Genomic DNA, 15,439 nt, shown 5'->3' on the forward strand with positions numbered 1-15,439 from the left:
AGAGAGCCTCGTATGGAAAGAAAAGTCGTATTTGAACCTAATTAGAGTTAGGAATAAAAATTGAAGTGTAAACATAAACTTGATTTTTAAAAAAATTATGCTTCCAATAGTTTAAAAAAAAAAAATCACGCTAATAACAGTAAAACATCTGGCTAAGTTCTCTCTAAAACCCCACATGGCACAAGTCAAGATAGTTGATAGATGTCTTTTCCCCAAGAGTAGCCATCCTACTCATTCTAATAGTGTGGCCATGCTTGAGGTTCCTCCCTTGAAGTGCCACCAGTTGGGACCCAGAAGATATGTCATTTAGAGATAACACTGTTTGCCTTTTGGAATAATCTCACATGTCCAATGCTTCATTGGTACTGGCCCTGCCATTCTTTAGGGGAAAAAATGCAGTCCCCTCTCCCTTGATATTTGTCTGGGGTAGAGTTGGCAAAGTTGGCTCTTCTATGAATTGTGGACTTCAACTCCCAGAATTCCTGAGGTAATCATGCTAGTTCAGGAATTCTGGGAGTCGAAGTCCATATGTCATAGAAGAGCCAACTTTGCCTACTCCTGGTCTGGGGTGATCGATGTCCCTACAAGAAGAATGTGAATATAACTTGGTTTGCCTATTAATATCTCTCTCCCCCCCTTTCTCCACCTCCCTCCCTCTAAATGTGAAGGCCAAAGGAAAACATTTTATGTGTGGCTATTATTTTTTGCTGGCTCTGGAAATTACACAAAAGGTTCACAATAGATGCATGTTTTGATCAAAGCATCTGCTAGAATCACTTCTGGTTCACTGAAACAGATTTGGGACATTTGCTCAGCAAATTTAAAAAAAATATTTCATTTTGAATGTAAACATTTTCACTCGGGGCTCTTCAATGTATGGAAATAAGCATTTGGACCATGTACTTTTCAATCAAGTTGTCACAGGAGAAGATGTGGTCCACCTGAATCATGGGTTGCTCTCCTCAATTATATAGTGCAGTGTTTCCCAACCTTGGCAACTTGAAGATATCTGGACTTCAACTCCCAGAATTCCCCAGCCAGCAAATGCTGGCTGGGGAATTCTGGGAGTTGAAGTCCAGATATCTTCAAGTTGCCAAGGTTGGGAAACACTGATATAGTGTATTAAAAGACAGGCTCCAATAGACAACTTACACGAATTGCATTAAATGTTACAATTGGCAATTTTCTTCTCAACGCTTATTTTATCGACACATGTCCTTAGAATACTGTATTCCTAAAAAGTAAATACATTTAATATGAGGGGGAGCTATTGTGATTGGTGGTTAGTTTTGGTTTGGTCTATTCTAATCAAGGAACATAATATTTAGCTGGCCTCTGTATTTAAAAGTTCTCTGACACCAGTAAGCAATGGGTGTAGCCTGGCATGGCAGTCCTATCCAAATACATGTGTATTTAGGATGTGTTGAAATTTTCTATCCTGAGTACTTCACAAATTTAACAAAAACCATTATGTCATTGGGTTTCTAATTAGGGTTTCAATACACACAAAAGGACTGAAATTCTGTGCTGAGAAAAATATGAGAAACTACCAAGATAATCATGCTATAAATCTAGAGACATTTTTTTTGTCCTGCAGATTTTAATCTTTCACTTCTTCATAACAAAACAATTTTTTTCATAAACAGCCCAAGTCACTTCCTGTTTTAATAGACACCAACCGTATAACTAGTTGTGTTAGCTTTTTCCCCCCCGTTAAAAGCACTACAAAGTCTTGGTGTTCTTATAAAAGTGTTCCATTGAAAGCACTACAAGGTATGTGCTCTTTTGGTACTTTTTTCCTAGATTATTGCTATTAAAATTAAATGGAAAATAAAAACCTTGATAATTATTGGCTTTAAAGATTATGGAAGTATCAGACACATTTTCATGTGAACATGCTGTTTACTCTTAAAGAACCACGTGCTTCCTGGGATGATAACAGTACTAATGATTTCAGAACTAATATTTGGTGATACTTCATTTCTGAACACTGAAATTTCATGTATAGTAATCTAACCATTGAATTCCTATCTCCTACCGTATATATTTGTTGAATTCCAAATTGTCTAACCATCATCAAGCCCTTTTGTGGTCAATTAATAACATACAGTGGTACCTCTACTTACGAACTTAATTTGTTCTGTGACCAGGTTCTTAAGTAGAAAAGTTTGTAAGAAGAAGCAATTTTTCCCATAGGAATCAATTTAAAACAAATAATCCGTGCGATTGGGAAAACCACAGGGAGGGTGGAGGCCCTGTTTCCTCCCAGGAGATTCCTAGGGTGGCCCCACAGAGGCTTCTCCCTGCCTTTTCCTGCCCTGTGTCCTCCCAGGAGATTCCTAGAGAGGCCCCACAGAGGCTTCTCCTTGCCTTTTCCGGTTACAGTTTCGGAGGCTCGGGTTTATAAGTGGAAAATTGTTCTTGAGAAGAGGCAAAAAAAATCTTGAACACTTGGTTCTCATCTAGAAAATTTCGTAAGTAGAGGCGTTCGTAAGTAGAGGTGCCTTTTTTTTTTCAAGATCTAGAATCTTTCACCACCAAGACACTCATTGGTGCAATTGTTGTTACCACAATTCTCAGCAGCATAAAAAGTCATGTGAATTCTGTATCTTGGGAGACTTTGGGGGAGAACCCGAGGATCTGAGATTGCCCACAAGTGCTCATTACATTTGTTCCTTTGGAAGAGAAGAGAACAGATAATCCTGATAACTCAGAGTTAGCACCCTTAAAGACATTGGGTTCTCTACTTCTTTTTCTAATCAGATTCAGAAATTGTTTGTTTACTGCTTTTCAGTTTTTGGAAAACTGGATTGACAAGTTTGACAGCTTGAGATAATTTTCTTTCAATGCTTACCCAAAAAAGATTTAGAAACATAGAAACATAGAAGACTGACGGCAGAAAAAGACCCCATGGTCCATCTAGTCTGCCCTTTTACTATTTTCTGTATTTTATCTTAGGATGGATATGTGTTTATCCCAGGCATGTTTAAATTCGGTTACTGTGGATTTACCAACCACGTCTGCTGGAAGTTTGTTCCAAGGATCTACTACTCTTTCAGTAAAATAATACTTTCTCATGTTGCCTTTGATCTTTCCCCCAACTAACTTCAGATTGTGTCCCCTTGTTCTTGTGTTTAACAGGAAAGTGAACACAAGAACAAGGGGACACAATCTAAGAACAAGGGGACACAATTTAAATACAAGTTTAAGCATTTAAAAAACCATTTCAAAGCAGAAACATGATTAAAACTGATTTTTTAAAAAGCTACAAATTGTACTAAAGATCCAGATAAATTTGAAATAAGATTCTAGAATTAATTACAATAATTCATATGTTGGAAATACTTTACTTTTGATTTTTTAAAAAAAAAATAGCATGATGGGATGGTTCTTTGAAGCTTGGATACTAATGGGAACCAGAAGTTACTAAAGATTACAATTAAATGAGAAGGACATACTGGAGAATGGAGCAAAATATTTTAACATTTTGACATATTGAAGGATATTTTTGAACAAATAACCAGAAGTTAAAGAATGTTTGCCTCTATAAATACACTTTATTTATGGAAGAACAAGTTTTGCCAGATGACTGAAAGGATTTAAAAAGGACAAGCTACAAGAATCATATGGGAAAAGATACAAAAACAAAACCAACGGCCAATGTCTTAATAATTAAAAAGGATGTACAAGTATCAAACCAAGAGAGTGACCTGAAAATATTTCCTAAATTGGATATACAAAAAAGCTTGTTAAAGCTTTGAATAATTTTGTGTGAAGATCAAAGAAACAAATCAAGTTTTAGGACATTATTTGAAGCGGCTGAAGATCAAGATTGTTGAAAGTGTTCTTTTCTGTAGCTTTATTTTTATTGTTTTTATTGTTCTTTATATTAGTTTTTTATAACTGGTTGTAATTTTTAATAATTTTTAATAAAATTACTACTTGAAAGAATTTAGTAAGTTGCATTCAGTATGTTTTAATTATGGAATCTGGATAATAAATATATGGTCTATATATTTCGGAAGTTCAGCAAACTAGATATCTTAATAAGGTATTTTGTGCTCTTGCAGTGAAACAGGTCAACTATAAAATTAAATTTCATCTTATTGAAAGAGTGATTTACATGATTTACATGACTGAAAATGTATTTTAATCGATTATGGGATTGGATGGTAAGCTCTTTAATCAACAACATTAGATATTAAGGGGTGGAAAGAAGTCTATGATGCTTGAAAACAAAGCCTCATTTATGACCTGGTCATTATGACTAAAAATTAGCTAAGACGGGTGTCAAACTTGATTTCACTGAGGACCGCATCAAGGGTTTTTTTTCCCCCTCAAGGGTCCAGGGTGGGCGTGGCCAGAATGGAGATTGCCAGTTTGACATCACTCATATTGGGGATGCCGGTGGTAGGTAGGTAGGTAGGTAGGTAGGTAGGTAGGTAGATAGATAGATAGATAGAGAGAGAGAGAGATAGATAGAGATTAAATAGATAGACAGATAGATTAGACAGACTGTTATTGGCATGCAAATTTCATGAGCGTCTCCATATATACAACAGAGAGAGAGAGAGGGAGGGAGCAAGGGAGATGATAGATATGATAGGTGATAACATAGATAGGTAGATAGACAGATAGATGATAGATATAGATATGATAGGTGATAACATAGATAGACAGACAGACAGACAGACAGACAGACGATAGATAGATATAGATATGGTAGGTGATAGCTAGATAGCTAGCTAGATAACATTTAATAGCTAGATATATAGAGTAGGTGATAGTTAGATAGATAGATTAAATAGATATAGATAGGGTAAGTCATAGGTAGGTAGGTAGGTAAATAGGTAGGTAGGTAGATAAATAAATATAGATATGGTAGGTGATAGCTAGATAGCTAGATAAGATTAAATAGCTTGATATAGATAGGGTAAGTCATAGGTAGGTAGGTAGGTAGGTAGATTGATAAATATAGATATGGTAGGTGATAGCTAGATAAGATTAAATAGCTAGATATAAATAGGATAGGTGATAGCTAGGTAGATATAGATAGGGTAAGTCGTAGGTAGGTAGGTAGGTAGACAGACAGACTAGATAGATAGACAGACAAGATAGACAGACAGACAGACAAGATAGATAGATAGATAGATAGATAGATACATGATAGATAGATAGATAGAATATCTATCTATAGATAGATAGATAGATAGATGGCTGGAGAATTCTGGGAGTTGAAGGTCCACAAGTCTTAAAAGTAGCCAAGTTTGCGCACCCCTGAGTCAGGCCCAGGCCTTGGTTCGGTCTCCCAATTTCCGGACGCGTGAGGCGAAAGCGCCCGGCGTCTTCCTCTCGCAGCGCCCGGAGGCGTGGAAGATGCGCGCAGGCGTATTTCTTCCTCCGCGCGGGAGGCCAAAGAGGGACGGGGAATTGTCGCTTTTCAGGGAAAACTCGGCCGGCGCGGAGTTTCTCCCGCCCGCTGCCGCCCCTGCCGGTCTTTCTCCACCGCCTGCCGCCAAAGCCGAGGATGGGGAGCGGGCGCGTCCTGGGCGCGCTGGCGGTTCTGGTGGCCGCGTGCGGAAGCCGCTTCCCGCTCGGTTCCGCCTCGCCGAGCCCCGCCGGAGCAGCTGTGCGGAGCCTGCGGGGCAGCTGGCGGGTGAACAACGCGAACGGCTCGCTGGCTCTGCAAGGCGACGTCCCGGGCTGCGTGCACAGCGCCTTGTTCCGAGAGGGTCTCATCCAGGTATTGTGACGGCGGGCCGCTTTTGCGCGCGGTTGGGAAAAGCAGATTGTGAAGTGTGTGTGTGTCTGAATTGTGGTTTGAACTGTTTGTTTACTTACTTACTTACTTACTTACTTACTTACTTACTTACTTACTTACTTACTTACTTACTTACTTACTTACTTACTTACTTTACTTAGTTACTTAAGCTTCAACCACAACAACACAAGAGCACATAACAGATTCAAGCTTAATATTAACCGCTCCAAACTTGACTGTAAAAAATATGACTTCAGTAACCGAGGAACTCATTACCGGACTCCATAGTGTCATCCCCAAACCCCCAACACTTTACCCTTAGATTATCTACGGTTGACCTCTCCAGATTCCTAAGAGGTCAGTAAGGGGCGTACAAAAACAAAAGAGATCAAAGAAGAATGTAAGCTTTTTCTCTTGTGTGCTGAGTGAGGCTCCTGTGAGCCTGATCCAAAGTTCTGGTGCTTAGATGGATAAAGGACATGTACTAAAGTATTCTGGAGCTTTTGTGTTTGCTTGTTTCATTGGTGACTAAGTTGCTCCACTGATGTGCTCATCTCTGCAAGCATTGTGAGTTTTAGGTTTGATGGGATTTGCAGGAAGCTATGGTGTGGCTTTCCAGCACCAGAATTAATTGGTTTTTGTATTATTATTATTGTGTCAATACAACACAGCAAACAAGATCACTATGCTGGATTTCGTATTTCATCACCAGTCGGGCGCTTCCCAAGCACCTAGGACTGCGTGATGTAGCGGCGAATTATGTTTGCCGATCCTAATAAAGTGGCCTTTTGCAATTGACAGATGGAGATTTTGTCAATTCCGATGGTTTTCAAATGTCCGCTGAGATCCTTTGGTACTGCGCCCAGCGTGCCAAATACCACTGGGACCACTTTCACGGGCTTATGCCAGAGTCGTTGCAGGTCGATTTTTAGATCTTCGTATTTCACTAATTTCTCTAGCTGCTTCTCCTCAATTCTGCTGTCCCCTGGGATTGCGATGTCGATGATCCATACTTTCTTTTTCTCCACAATCAGGATGTCTGGTGTGTTATGCTTCAGAATTCGGTCAGTCTGAAGTCGGAAGTCCCACAGTAGTTTTGCTTGTTCATTTTCGACCACATTTTCGGGCTTATGATCCCACCAGTTCTTTGCCACTGGTAAATGGTAGTTCCGGCATAGGTTCCAGTGGATCATCTGTGCCACAGCATCATGTCTATGCTTGTAGTCAGTCTGTGTGATCTTTTTGCAGCAGCTAAGTATGTGATCGATTGTTTCATCTGTTTCTTTACAGAGTCTGCACTTTGGATCGTCTGTTGATTTTTCAATTCTGGCTTTGACAGCATTTGTTCTAATGGCCTGTTCTTGTGCCGCCAGTATTAGTCCTTCTGTCTCCTTTTTGAGTGTTCCACTTGTAAGCCATGACCAGGTCTTTTCCTTATCCACTTTGCCTTCAATCTTCTCCAAGAACTGGCCATGCAATGCTTTGTTCCGCCAACTGTGCATACGACATTGAGTTACAGTTTTTCTGTATTATTATTATTATTATTATTATTATTATTATTATTATTATTATTATTATTATTGTTGTTGTTGTTGTTGTTTTGTTGTTGTTGTTATTATTATTATTATTATTATTTAGATTTGTATGCCGCCCCTCTCCAAGGACTCACAACAACAATAGATACAATAAAATACAAATCCAATATAAACTATATTAAAAACCCCATTATTATAAAGACTAACAATTCTAAAACAATCGTACCAATCTCGTATGTAGGTGCATTACTTCTGTCTGTCGCAATATCTATCTGAGGCCTAAATAGGGCTGTGTCTTTCCACCAACTGTTTAACCACATTAAGAAAGGGACATGTTGACACATAACTCTCAGTCAATGGTAACCAGTCTTTTCCTTGGAGCATGGTTTTTATTTGTTTTAGTGACCAATACCTGTAATATTTTACCTCACCCCAGAAATCTAAAAGGTTCCTAATCATCAAGCCCAGCTTCATTACCTAATTTTGTTGTGGAGTTTGCAAAGTTCTGATTTCGAATTTACCTCAGAGGAGACAGAATATATAGACTTGCATTCTAAATACGGTATTGCTTCATTTTTTAAGGATCGAAGCACAAGCCTGGGACCGTCTTCTGCCGCACGAATCCCAGCGGCCGATAAGGTCCCACAGAGTTGGCCTTCTCCGGGTCCCGTCAACTAAACAATGTCGTCTGGCGGGCCCCAAGGGAAGAGCCTTCTCTGTGGCGGCCCCGGCCCTCTGGAATCAACTCTTCCCAGAGATCAGAACTGCCCCCACCCTCATTGTCTTTTGTAAATTGCTTAAGACCCACCATGGGGAAATTAAGACATCTCCCCCAGGCTTATATAGTTTTATGTATGGTATGCTTCTGTTGTATGGTTTTTAAATGATGGGTTTTTTAGATGCTTTCTTTTAAATATTAGATTTGTTACATTGCACATTGTTTTTATAGAAACATAGAGAAGTCTGACAGCAGAAAAAGACCTCCTGGTCCATCTAGTCTGCCCTTATACTATTTTCTGTATTTTATGTTAGGATGGATATATGTTTATCCCAGGCATGTTTAAATTCAGTTACTGTGGATTTATCTACCACGTCTGCTGGAAGTTTGTTCCAAGGATCTACTACTCTTTCAGTAAAATAATATTTTCTCATGTTGCTTTTGATCTTTCCCCCAACTAACTTCACATTGTGTCCCCTTGTTCTTGTGTTCACTTTCCTATTAAAAACACTTCCCTCCTGGACCTTATTTAACCCTTTAATATATTTAAATGTTTCGATCATGTCCCCCCTTTTCCTTCTGTCCCCCAGACTATACAGATTGAGTTCATGAAGTCTTTCCTGATACGTTTTATGCTTAAGACCTTCCACCATTCTTGTAGCCCGTCTTTGGACCCGTTCAATTTTATTATTGGTGTGAGCCACCCCGAGTCTGTGGAGAGGGGCGGTATACAAATCTAATAAATTATTATTAATAATTATTATGTTAACTGACGGATCTTTTAAAAGTAAGGCTTTTCCACAAATTCATCTGACCATTTCTGCTTGAGGCATTGTGGCAGTTGGTATCCTATTGTACAAATTATTAACAGTGCGCTGGGGTACTTATGTTAGGCGCTGCTAGGCATTTCATGAAGGCCATGAAGCTGTTCAAGGATAGTGGAATGAATGAGTCACATTTCAAGGCTTATCGCGAAAGGGAATAGATCAGGGTTTGAAGTCTATTTCTGAGAAAGGGTCAGGCGGCAATTTCATTGAGAGCTGGACACTTCTATTAAGTGCTTTCAGCAGTTTCCATGTAAATATACCGCAGTGAGCATTTCTGCATTTTTAAAAAATTCCCGAAACCAAACTGAGTGTTGAATTCTCTTTATTTGACCCCTATGACAATCATTAAGTCTGCGGAGAGGGGCGGCATACAAATCCAATAAATTATTATTATTATTATTATTATTAATTATTAAGTGTCGTACCACATGATTCTTGACAAATGTATATTTTATTTTATGTACACTGAGAGCATATGCACCAAGACAAATTCCTTGTGTGTCCAATCACACTTGGCCAATAAAATTCTATTCTATTCTATTCTATTTTATTCTATTCTATTCTAGGCAGGGCGTTGCAGCATATGATCTTGTGGGCAATACTTAGATCTTGTTTAAGGCGTCTTAGTTCTAAACTTTCTAGGCCCAGGGTTGAAAGTCTAGTCTCATAGGGTATTCTGTTTTGAGTGGAGGAATATTGTGGAGGAATCTCTTGTATTTGGCCTTGAAAATTGCCGGTTCAAACATCGGTTGACCACATCTGATAACTACAGCATGTTGCTTTTCTGAATTAAAGCTGGAGGAACTGCTTTGTCTGTAACACTCCTGCAATCTATAAACTTGTACGGAGGAGGTTCAGGATTGGGCTTGTATATTAAGATGAGATGAATTAAAAATTCTTCCCTCTATCCTGTGCATATCAGGGGATTACAGGGAAGGGACTACGGTCTATGAGATAAGTTTTTCTTTTAGGTGTTGTCAAATTAAAAATAAATTGAAAACAATGTTCATTTCTATTCTATCTTTCTTGCCTGCATTTTCATTCTGTTTCACCATATCTATTCCCTGATTGTAGGATTTTACTGGTTTATATACTGTTTATTTTGTCTTGTTATTTAGCATTAGTCTTTTTTATTTATTTATTTATTTATCTATCTATCTATCTATCTATTTATTTATTTATTTATTTATTTATATTTATTTATTGATTTGATTGGATTTGATTGGATTGGATTGGAGTTGTATGCCTCCCCTCTCCGTGGACTCGGGGCAGTTAGCAACAGTGATAAAAACAGCATGTAACAATCCAATGCTAAAACAACTAAAAAACCCTTATTTATAAAACCAAACATACATACAGACATACCATGCATAAATTGTAGAGACCTAGGGGGAAAGAATATCTCAGTTCCCCCATACCTGACGGCAGAGGTGGGTTTTAAGGAGCTTACGAAAGGTGAGGAGGGTGGGGGCAATTCTAATCTCTGGGGGGAGCTGGTTCCAGAGGGCCGGGGCCGTCACAGAGAAGGCTCTTCTCCTGGGTCCCGCCAAACGACATTGTTTAGTCGACGGGACCCGGAGAAGGCCAACTCTGTGGGACCTAATTGGTCGCTGGGATTCGTGCGGCAGAAAGCGGTCCCGTAGATAATCTGGTCCGGTGCCATGAAGGGCTTTATAGGTCATAACCAACACTTTGAATTGTGACCGGAAACTTTTATAGCATTGTTCAACATTTGGAGAGTAATAAATAAATTATAATTTTGTGAAATGTCATAATCTAATGAATCACCTGGATGTAGATGTAGAATCCTCTTTTATTGAACCACAGGTAGCAGGGATGAGTGAAAGCAAATCAGGCATTAATGCTTTTACTTTAGTTAATAACTGTTTGCAATTTCCCATGCTAATATCTTTTAAAATGTTTTTATATAATTGATTTCATTTTTTGTTTGTTTCTTTGTTTTATGTGGCCGGTTTGTAGGATCCTTATTATAGATTTAATGATCTCGTCTACAGATGGATCTCTTTGGATAACTGGACATATAGCAGGACATTCAAAGCTCCTTTTAATATCAGGTATGTGATAAAGCTGAATTTAAGATTACTAAGGTGTAAACTGCACATCTGCATGCGTTTATCTAGAAATAACGCCCCCTGAATACAGCAGCACAAAGTTTTGAACAGGAGAATTGCTGATCCAGGCTGGTTTATGAGTCACTGAACCTATTTCACAGATTTGTTATAATGACAGAATTTGGGAGTGGGGTTAGAATTGTAAAGAAGGAATGCAAATTCAGTGATACTTCGTCGTACGAACTTAATTGGTTCCGGGGGGAGGTTCATAAGGTGAAAAGTTTATAAGATGAAACAATGTTTCCCATAGGAAACAATGTAAAATCAATTAATGCGTGCAATCAAAAAAATAATAATTCAAAAACGGCGCTCCGTTGGGCGCCGCTGCCCGGCTGTCACCTTTTGAAACAGCCAGGCGCTTCTCAGCGTTCTCCCGAATGCCGAACCCAGAAGTTCGGCAAAAGTTCGGGTTTGGGTTTGGGAGGCCGCCGAGAAGCGCCGCCGCCCGGCTGTCACTTTTCCAGAAGAGCCGCAGAGCTGTCGGTGGTGGGGAGGCTCAAAAGGAGGTGGGGGAATCCCAATAGGGAATTCCATGGGCGGAGCTTTGACGTCTCGAAGACGTTTTTCCTGGAGTCCACGTTTCGGCCGGCCAGGAAGGACGTTACTGTGACATCAAAGCTCCGCCCATGGAATTCCCTATTGGGATTCCCCACCTCCGTTTGAGCCTCCCGACCGACCGACAGGTCCGCGGTTCTTCTGCAAAGGAGACAGCTGGGCAGCGGCGCTTCTCGGCGGCCTCCCGAACCCAAACGCCAAACCCGAACTTTTGCCAAACTTCCGGGTTTGGCGGCGGGTTCGTAAGTCGAAAAAAGTTCGTAAGAAGAGACAAAATTTTTCTGAACCCCGGGTTCGTATCTCGAAAAGTTCGTATGACGAGGGGTTCGTATCACAAGGTACTACTGTATAACAAAGTGATTCAAAATTCTGTTTTTTGTTGTCTTTTCTGCAGCACATGGCAAAAAACGATGTTGGTTTTTGAAGGTGTAGATACGGTAGCACAGATAGTGGTCAATAACATAACTGTTGGAAGGACAGATAATATGTTCCAGACATATGTGAGTATCTTTTTTTGGGGGGAAGGATTGTGCTTTGTTAAAGTCAGAGAACCAAAGTTAGCACATCTCAAATTGAGAACATTTCAAATGTTACCAACTTATTGAATTATAGTTTAACTCTGTGGTGAAATCTAAAAATTGTGTTGCATAGTTTAAGGATTCCTGCCTGTCCAGGGTATTGGGCCAGAAGATTTCCACCATCTCATGTATTATTTTATGCCTTGAAAAATCCCTCACAGACGCTAGAAGTGCTTTAATCCAGGGGTTTTCCAACCTCCGGTCCATGGACTAGTATTGATCTGCAGCATGTCAGAAACCAGGCCACACGAACAAGCGAAGCTCCATTCACAGAATACAGGCAGCACATCAAACTACACCCCCTCCCGTCCGCAGAAAAATCTTTGTGCACAGAACCTGTCCCTGGTGCAGAGGTGGGCTGCTCAGGTGGAAAGGTGACGTGTGCTCGCCCCCATGGCTCTGAGTGCTAGCAGAGCCCAGCTCAGTTCTGCTACTGCAGCTGTGCAGGTAGGGACACAGGTACGCCCATGTTTCGGCATGGTTTTTTGCTTCTGCACGCGATTCTGCTACCTGCACAGCTGCACAGAGAGAGATGTGCTCCGGCGCCCTCTTATGGCTAACTGCAACACTAACTCTCAAAGCTATAGTGTTATAATTCATTTAAACATGCATTGATAGTTTGCTTATATTTTACCAAACCCAACCAGTTATGTTCATAGAACTAACAAAAGCTCAGCTTTGCTTGGAAAGCACCTTTTCTGGTAACATCACACCGAGTCTGCGGAGAGGGGTGGCATACAAATTTGATTAATAAAATAAAATAAATAAAAATTAAAAAATAAAATACAGGGTCAGCCAGCGACTAGTGAAGCTGTTGTTGCTATTATCCAGAAAGTTTGCTATGCTCAGAGCAGAAAAATATTTTTTTTGGAGAAACGCGAAGATAATTATACATCAAATCATCCTTATTTCTTAACAGTGCCCACATACCGTATGTGGAATAGAAAAGAATTCTTTATTGGCCAAGTGTGATTGGACATACAAGGAATTTGTCTTGGTGCATATTTATTTATTTATTTATTTATTATTTATTTATTTATTGATTGATTGATTGATTGGATTTGTATGCCGCCCCTCTCCGCAGACTCGGGGCGGCTAACAACAGTAATAAAAACAGCATGTAACAATCCAATACAAAACAACTAAGAAACCCCTTATTATAAAACCAAACATACATACAACCATACCATGCGTAAATTGTAAGGCCTAGGGGGAAAGAGTATCTCAGTTCCCCCATGCCTGATGGCAGAGGTGGGTTTTAAGAAGCTTACGAAAGGCAAGGAGGGTGGGGGCAATTTTAATCTCTGGGGGGAGTTGGTTCCAAAAGGCCGGGGCCACCACAGAGAAGGCATATGCTCTCAATGTAGATAGAAGAAAAGATAAGTTATCAAGAATCATAAAATACAACACTTAATGATAGTCCAGGTACAGTGTTCCCTCGATTTTCGCGGGTTCGAACTTCGCGAAAAGTGTATACCACGGTTTTTCAAAAATATTAATTAAAAAATACTTCGTGGGTTTTTTCCCCCTATACCATGGTTTTTCCCACCCAATGGTGTCATATGTCATCGCCAAACTTTCGTCCACCCTTAATAATTTTTTAAAAAATAAAATTTAATAAATAAACATGGTGAGCAATAATCTAAATAGTTGCTAAGGGAATGGGAAATTGCAATTTAGGGGTTTAAAGTGTTAAGGGATGGCATGTGATACTGTTCATAGTCAAAAATAGTGTATTTACTTCCGCATCTCTACTTCGCGGAAATTCAACTTTCGCGGGCAGTCTCGGAACGCATCCCCAGTGAAAATTGAGGGAATACTGTACAAATAAGGGACAGTTCAATTTTTCTTTTATTTTTTCTTTCCAGATTGCAAAAACAAATCACTGTCTTAGGCCAATATATCAGATACGACAGGACAGGATTGGATAGGACAGGACAAAACAGGATAGATATCTATTAGGCCAATATATCGGATACGACAGGACAGGATTGGATAGGACAGGACAAAACAGGATAGATATCTATAAACAGAAGAATCCAAGTACATATAACTGAACCAACTTAGAAATCATTCTGTGCAGAGTAATTCATTCACTTTGTTTATAATCAAACCCCCCCCCCCTTTGTTGATCTATCCCTGAAATAGAAATTTGATGTTACTGATGTGATTAAGGAGATCAACACAATCCAAGTTCATTTTTTGTCTGCTATTTGGTATGCGGCGCAACAAAGTAAAATTCACCACACCTACAAAGTGCCTCCAGAATGTCCCCCACCTGTGCAAAAAGGAGAATGCCACGTGAATTTCATCAGAAAGGTAATACTGTTGTGTTGCATGTAGGCTATAAGAATGGTGATCATAGAAACATAGTAACATAGAAGACTGACGGCAGAAAAAGACCTCATGGTCCATCTAGTCTGCCCTTTATACTATTTCCTGTATTTTATCTTAGGATGGATCTATGTTTATCCCAGGCATGTTTAAATTCAGTTACTGTGGATTTACCAACCATGTCTGCTGGAAGTTTGTTCCAAGGATCTACTACTCTTTCAGTCAAATAATATTTTCTCACGTTGCTTTTGATCTTTCTCCCAACTAACTCCATATGGGGATGAAGCTGCAGTGTCAGGTAGTGCATTCCAGGCATTAAATAAGCCAGAGTGAAATAGTGGTTAGAGTGCAGCACTGCAGGTTACTCCAACTAACTGCTAGCTGTAGTTTAGCAGTTCAAATCTCACCACCGGCTCAAGGTTGACTCAGCCTTCCGTCCTTCTGAGGTGGGTTAAATGAGGACCCAGATTGTTGGGAGCAATATGCTGATGCTGTAAACCGCTTAGAGAAGGCTGTAAAAACACTATGAAGTGGTATATAAGTCTAAATCCTATTGCTATTGATCAGTCTGTTGCTGAAGTCGTATTTTCTGCAGTTGAGTTTGCACTGGTTTACGTTAAGTTCGTATCTATTGTGTGCTCGGGGATTGTTGTGGTTGAAGCTGGAGTAGTCATTGATAGATAGGACATTGTGGCAGATTAGAACTACATTGTGCAGTTCACTTTCTGTTTTGTCTCATTTATTTCAGGAGCAGTGCTCATTTAGCTGGGATTGGGGCCCCTCCTTCCCCACTCAGGGTATTTGGAAGGATGTTAAAATTGAAGCGTATAATCTTTATCAACTTGTCTACTTCTCTGCCATTGCTTTGTATGGTAAGTCTTGCTTTGGTTGCCGATCAGTTTCCGGTCACAATTCAAAGTGTTGGTTATGACCTATAAAGCCCTTCATGGCATCGGACCAGAATATCTCTGGGACCGTCTTCTGCCGCACGAATCTCAG

At 39.8% G+C, this 15,439-nt stretch overlaps 1 protein-coding gene across 2 annotated transcripts in view; it reads left to right on the forward strand.

Moving 5' to 3' along the window:
• The first annotated feature begins 5,397 nt into the window (after nucleotides 1-5,397).
• MANBA (mannosidase beta) overlaps nucleotides 5,398-15,439 on the forward strand; it is a 40,623-nt gene continuing 30,581 nt past the window's right edge. For both annotated transcript variants that reach the window (XR_011559643.1, XM_070757969.1), the window contains exons 1-5: nucleotides 5,398-5,743; nucleotides 10,822-10,916; nucleotides 11,923-12,028; nucleotides 14,255-14,425; nucleotides 15,189-15,312. Coding sequence is in view for 1 of the 2 variants with exons in the window: in XM_070757969.1 (XP_070614070.1) it covers nucleotides 5,528-5,743; nucleotides 10,822-10,916; nucleotides 11,923-12,028; nucleotides 14,255-14,425; nucleotides 15,189-15,312 (712 nt within the window). In the remaining variant the exon portion in view is untranslated. The remainder of the gene's footprint in view (nucleotides 5,744-10,821; nucleotides 10,917-11,922; nucleotides 12,029-14,254; nucleotides 14,426-15,188; nucleotides 15,313-15,439) is intronic.

The sequence above is a fragment of the Erythrolamprus reginae genome, chromosome 7, assembly GCF_031021105.1.
Source record: "Erythrolamprus reginae isolate rEryReg1 chromosome 7, rEryReg1.hap1, whole genome shotgun sequence".
NCBI lineage: Eukaryota > Metazoa > Chordata > Lepidosauria > Squamata > Dipsadidae > Erythrolamprus > Erythrolamprus reginae.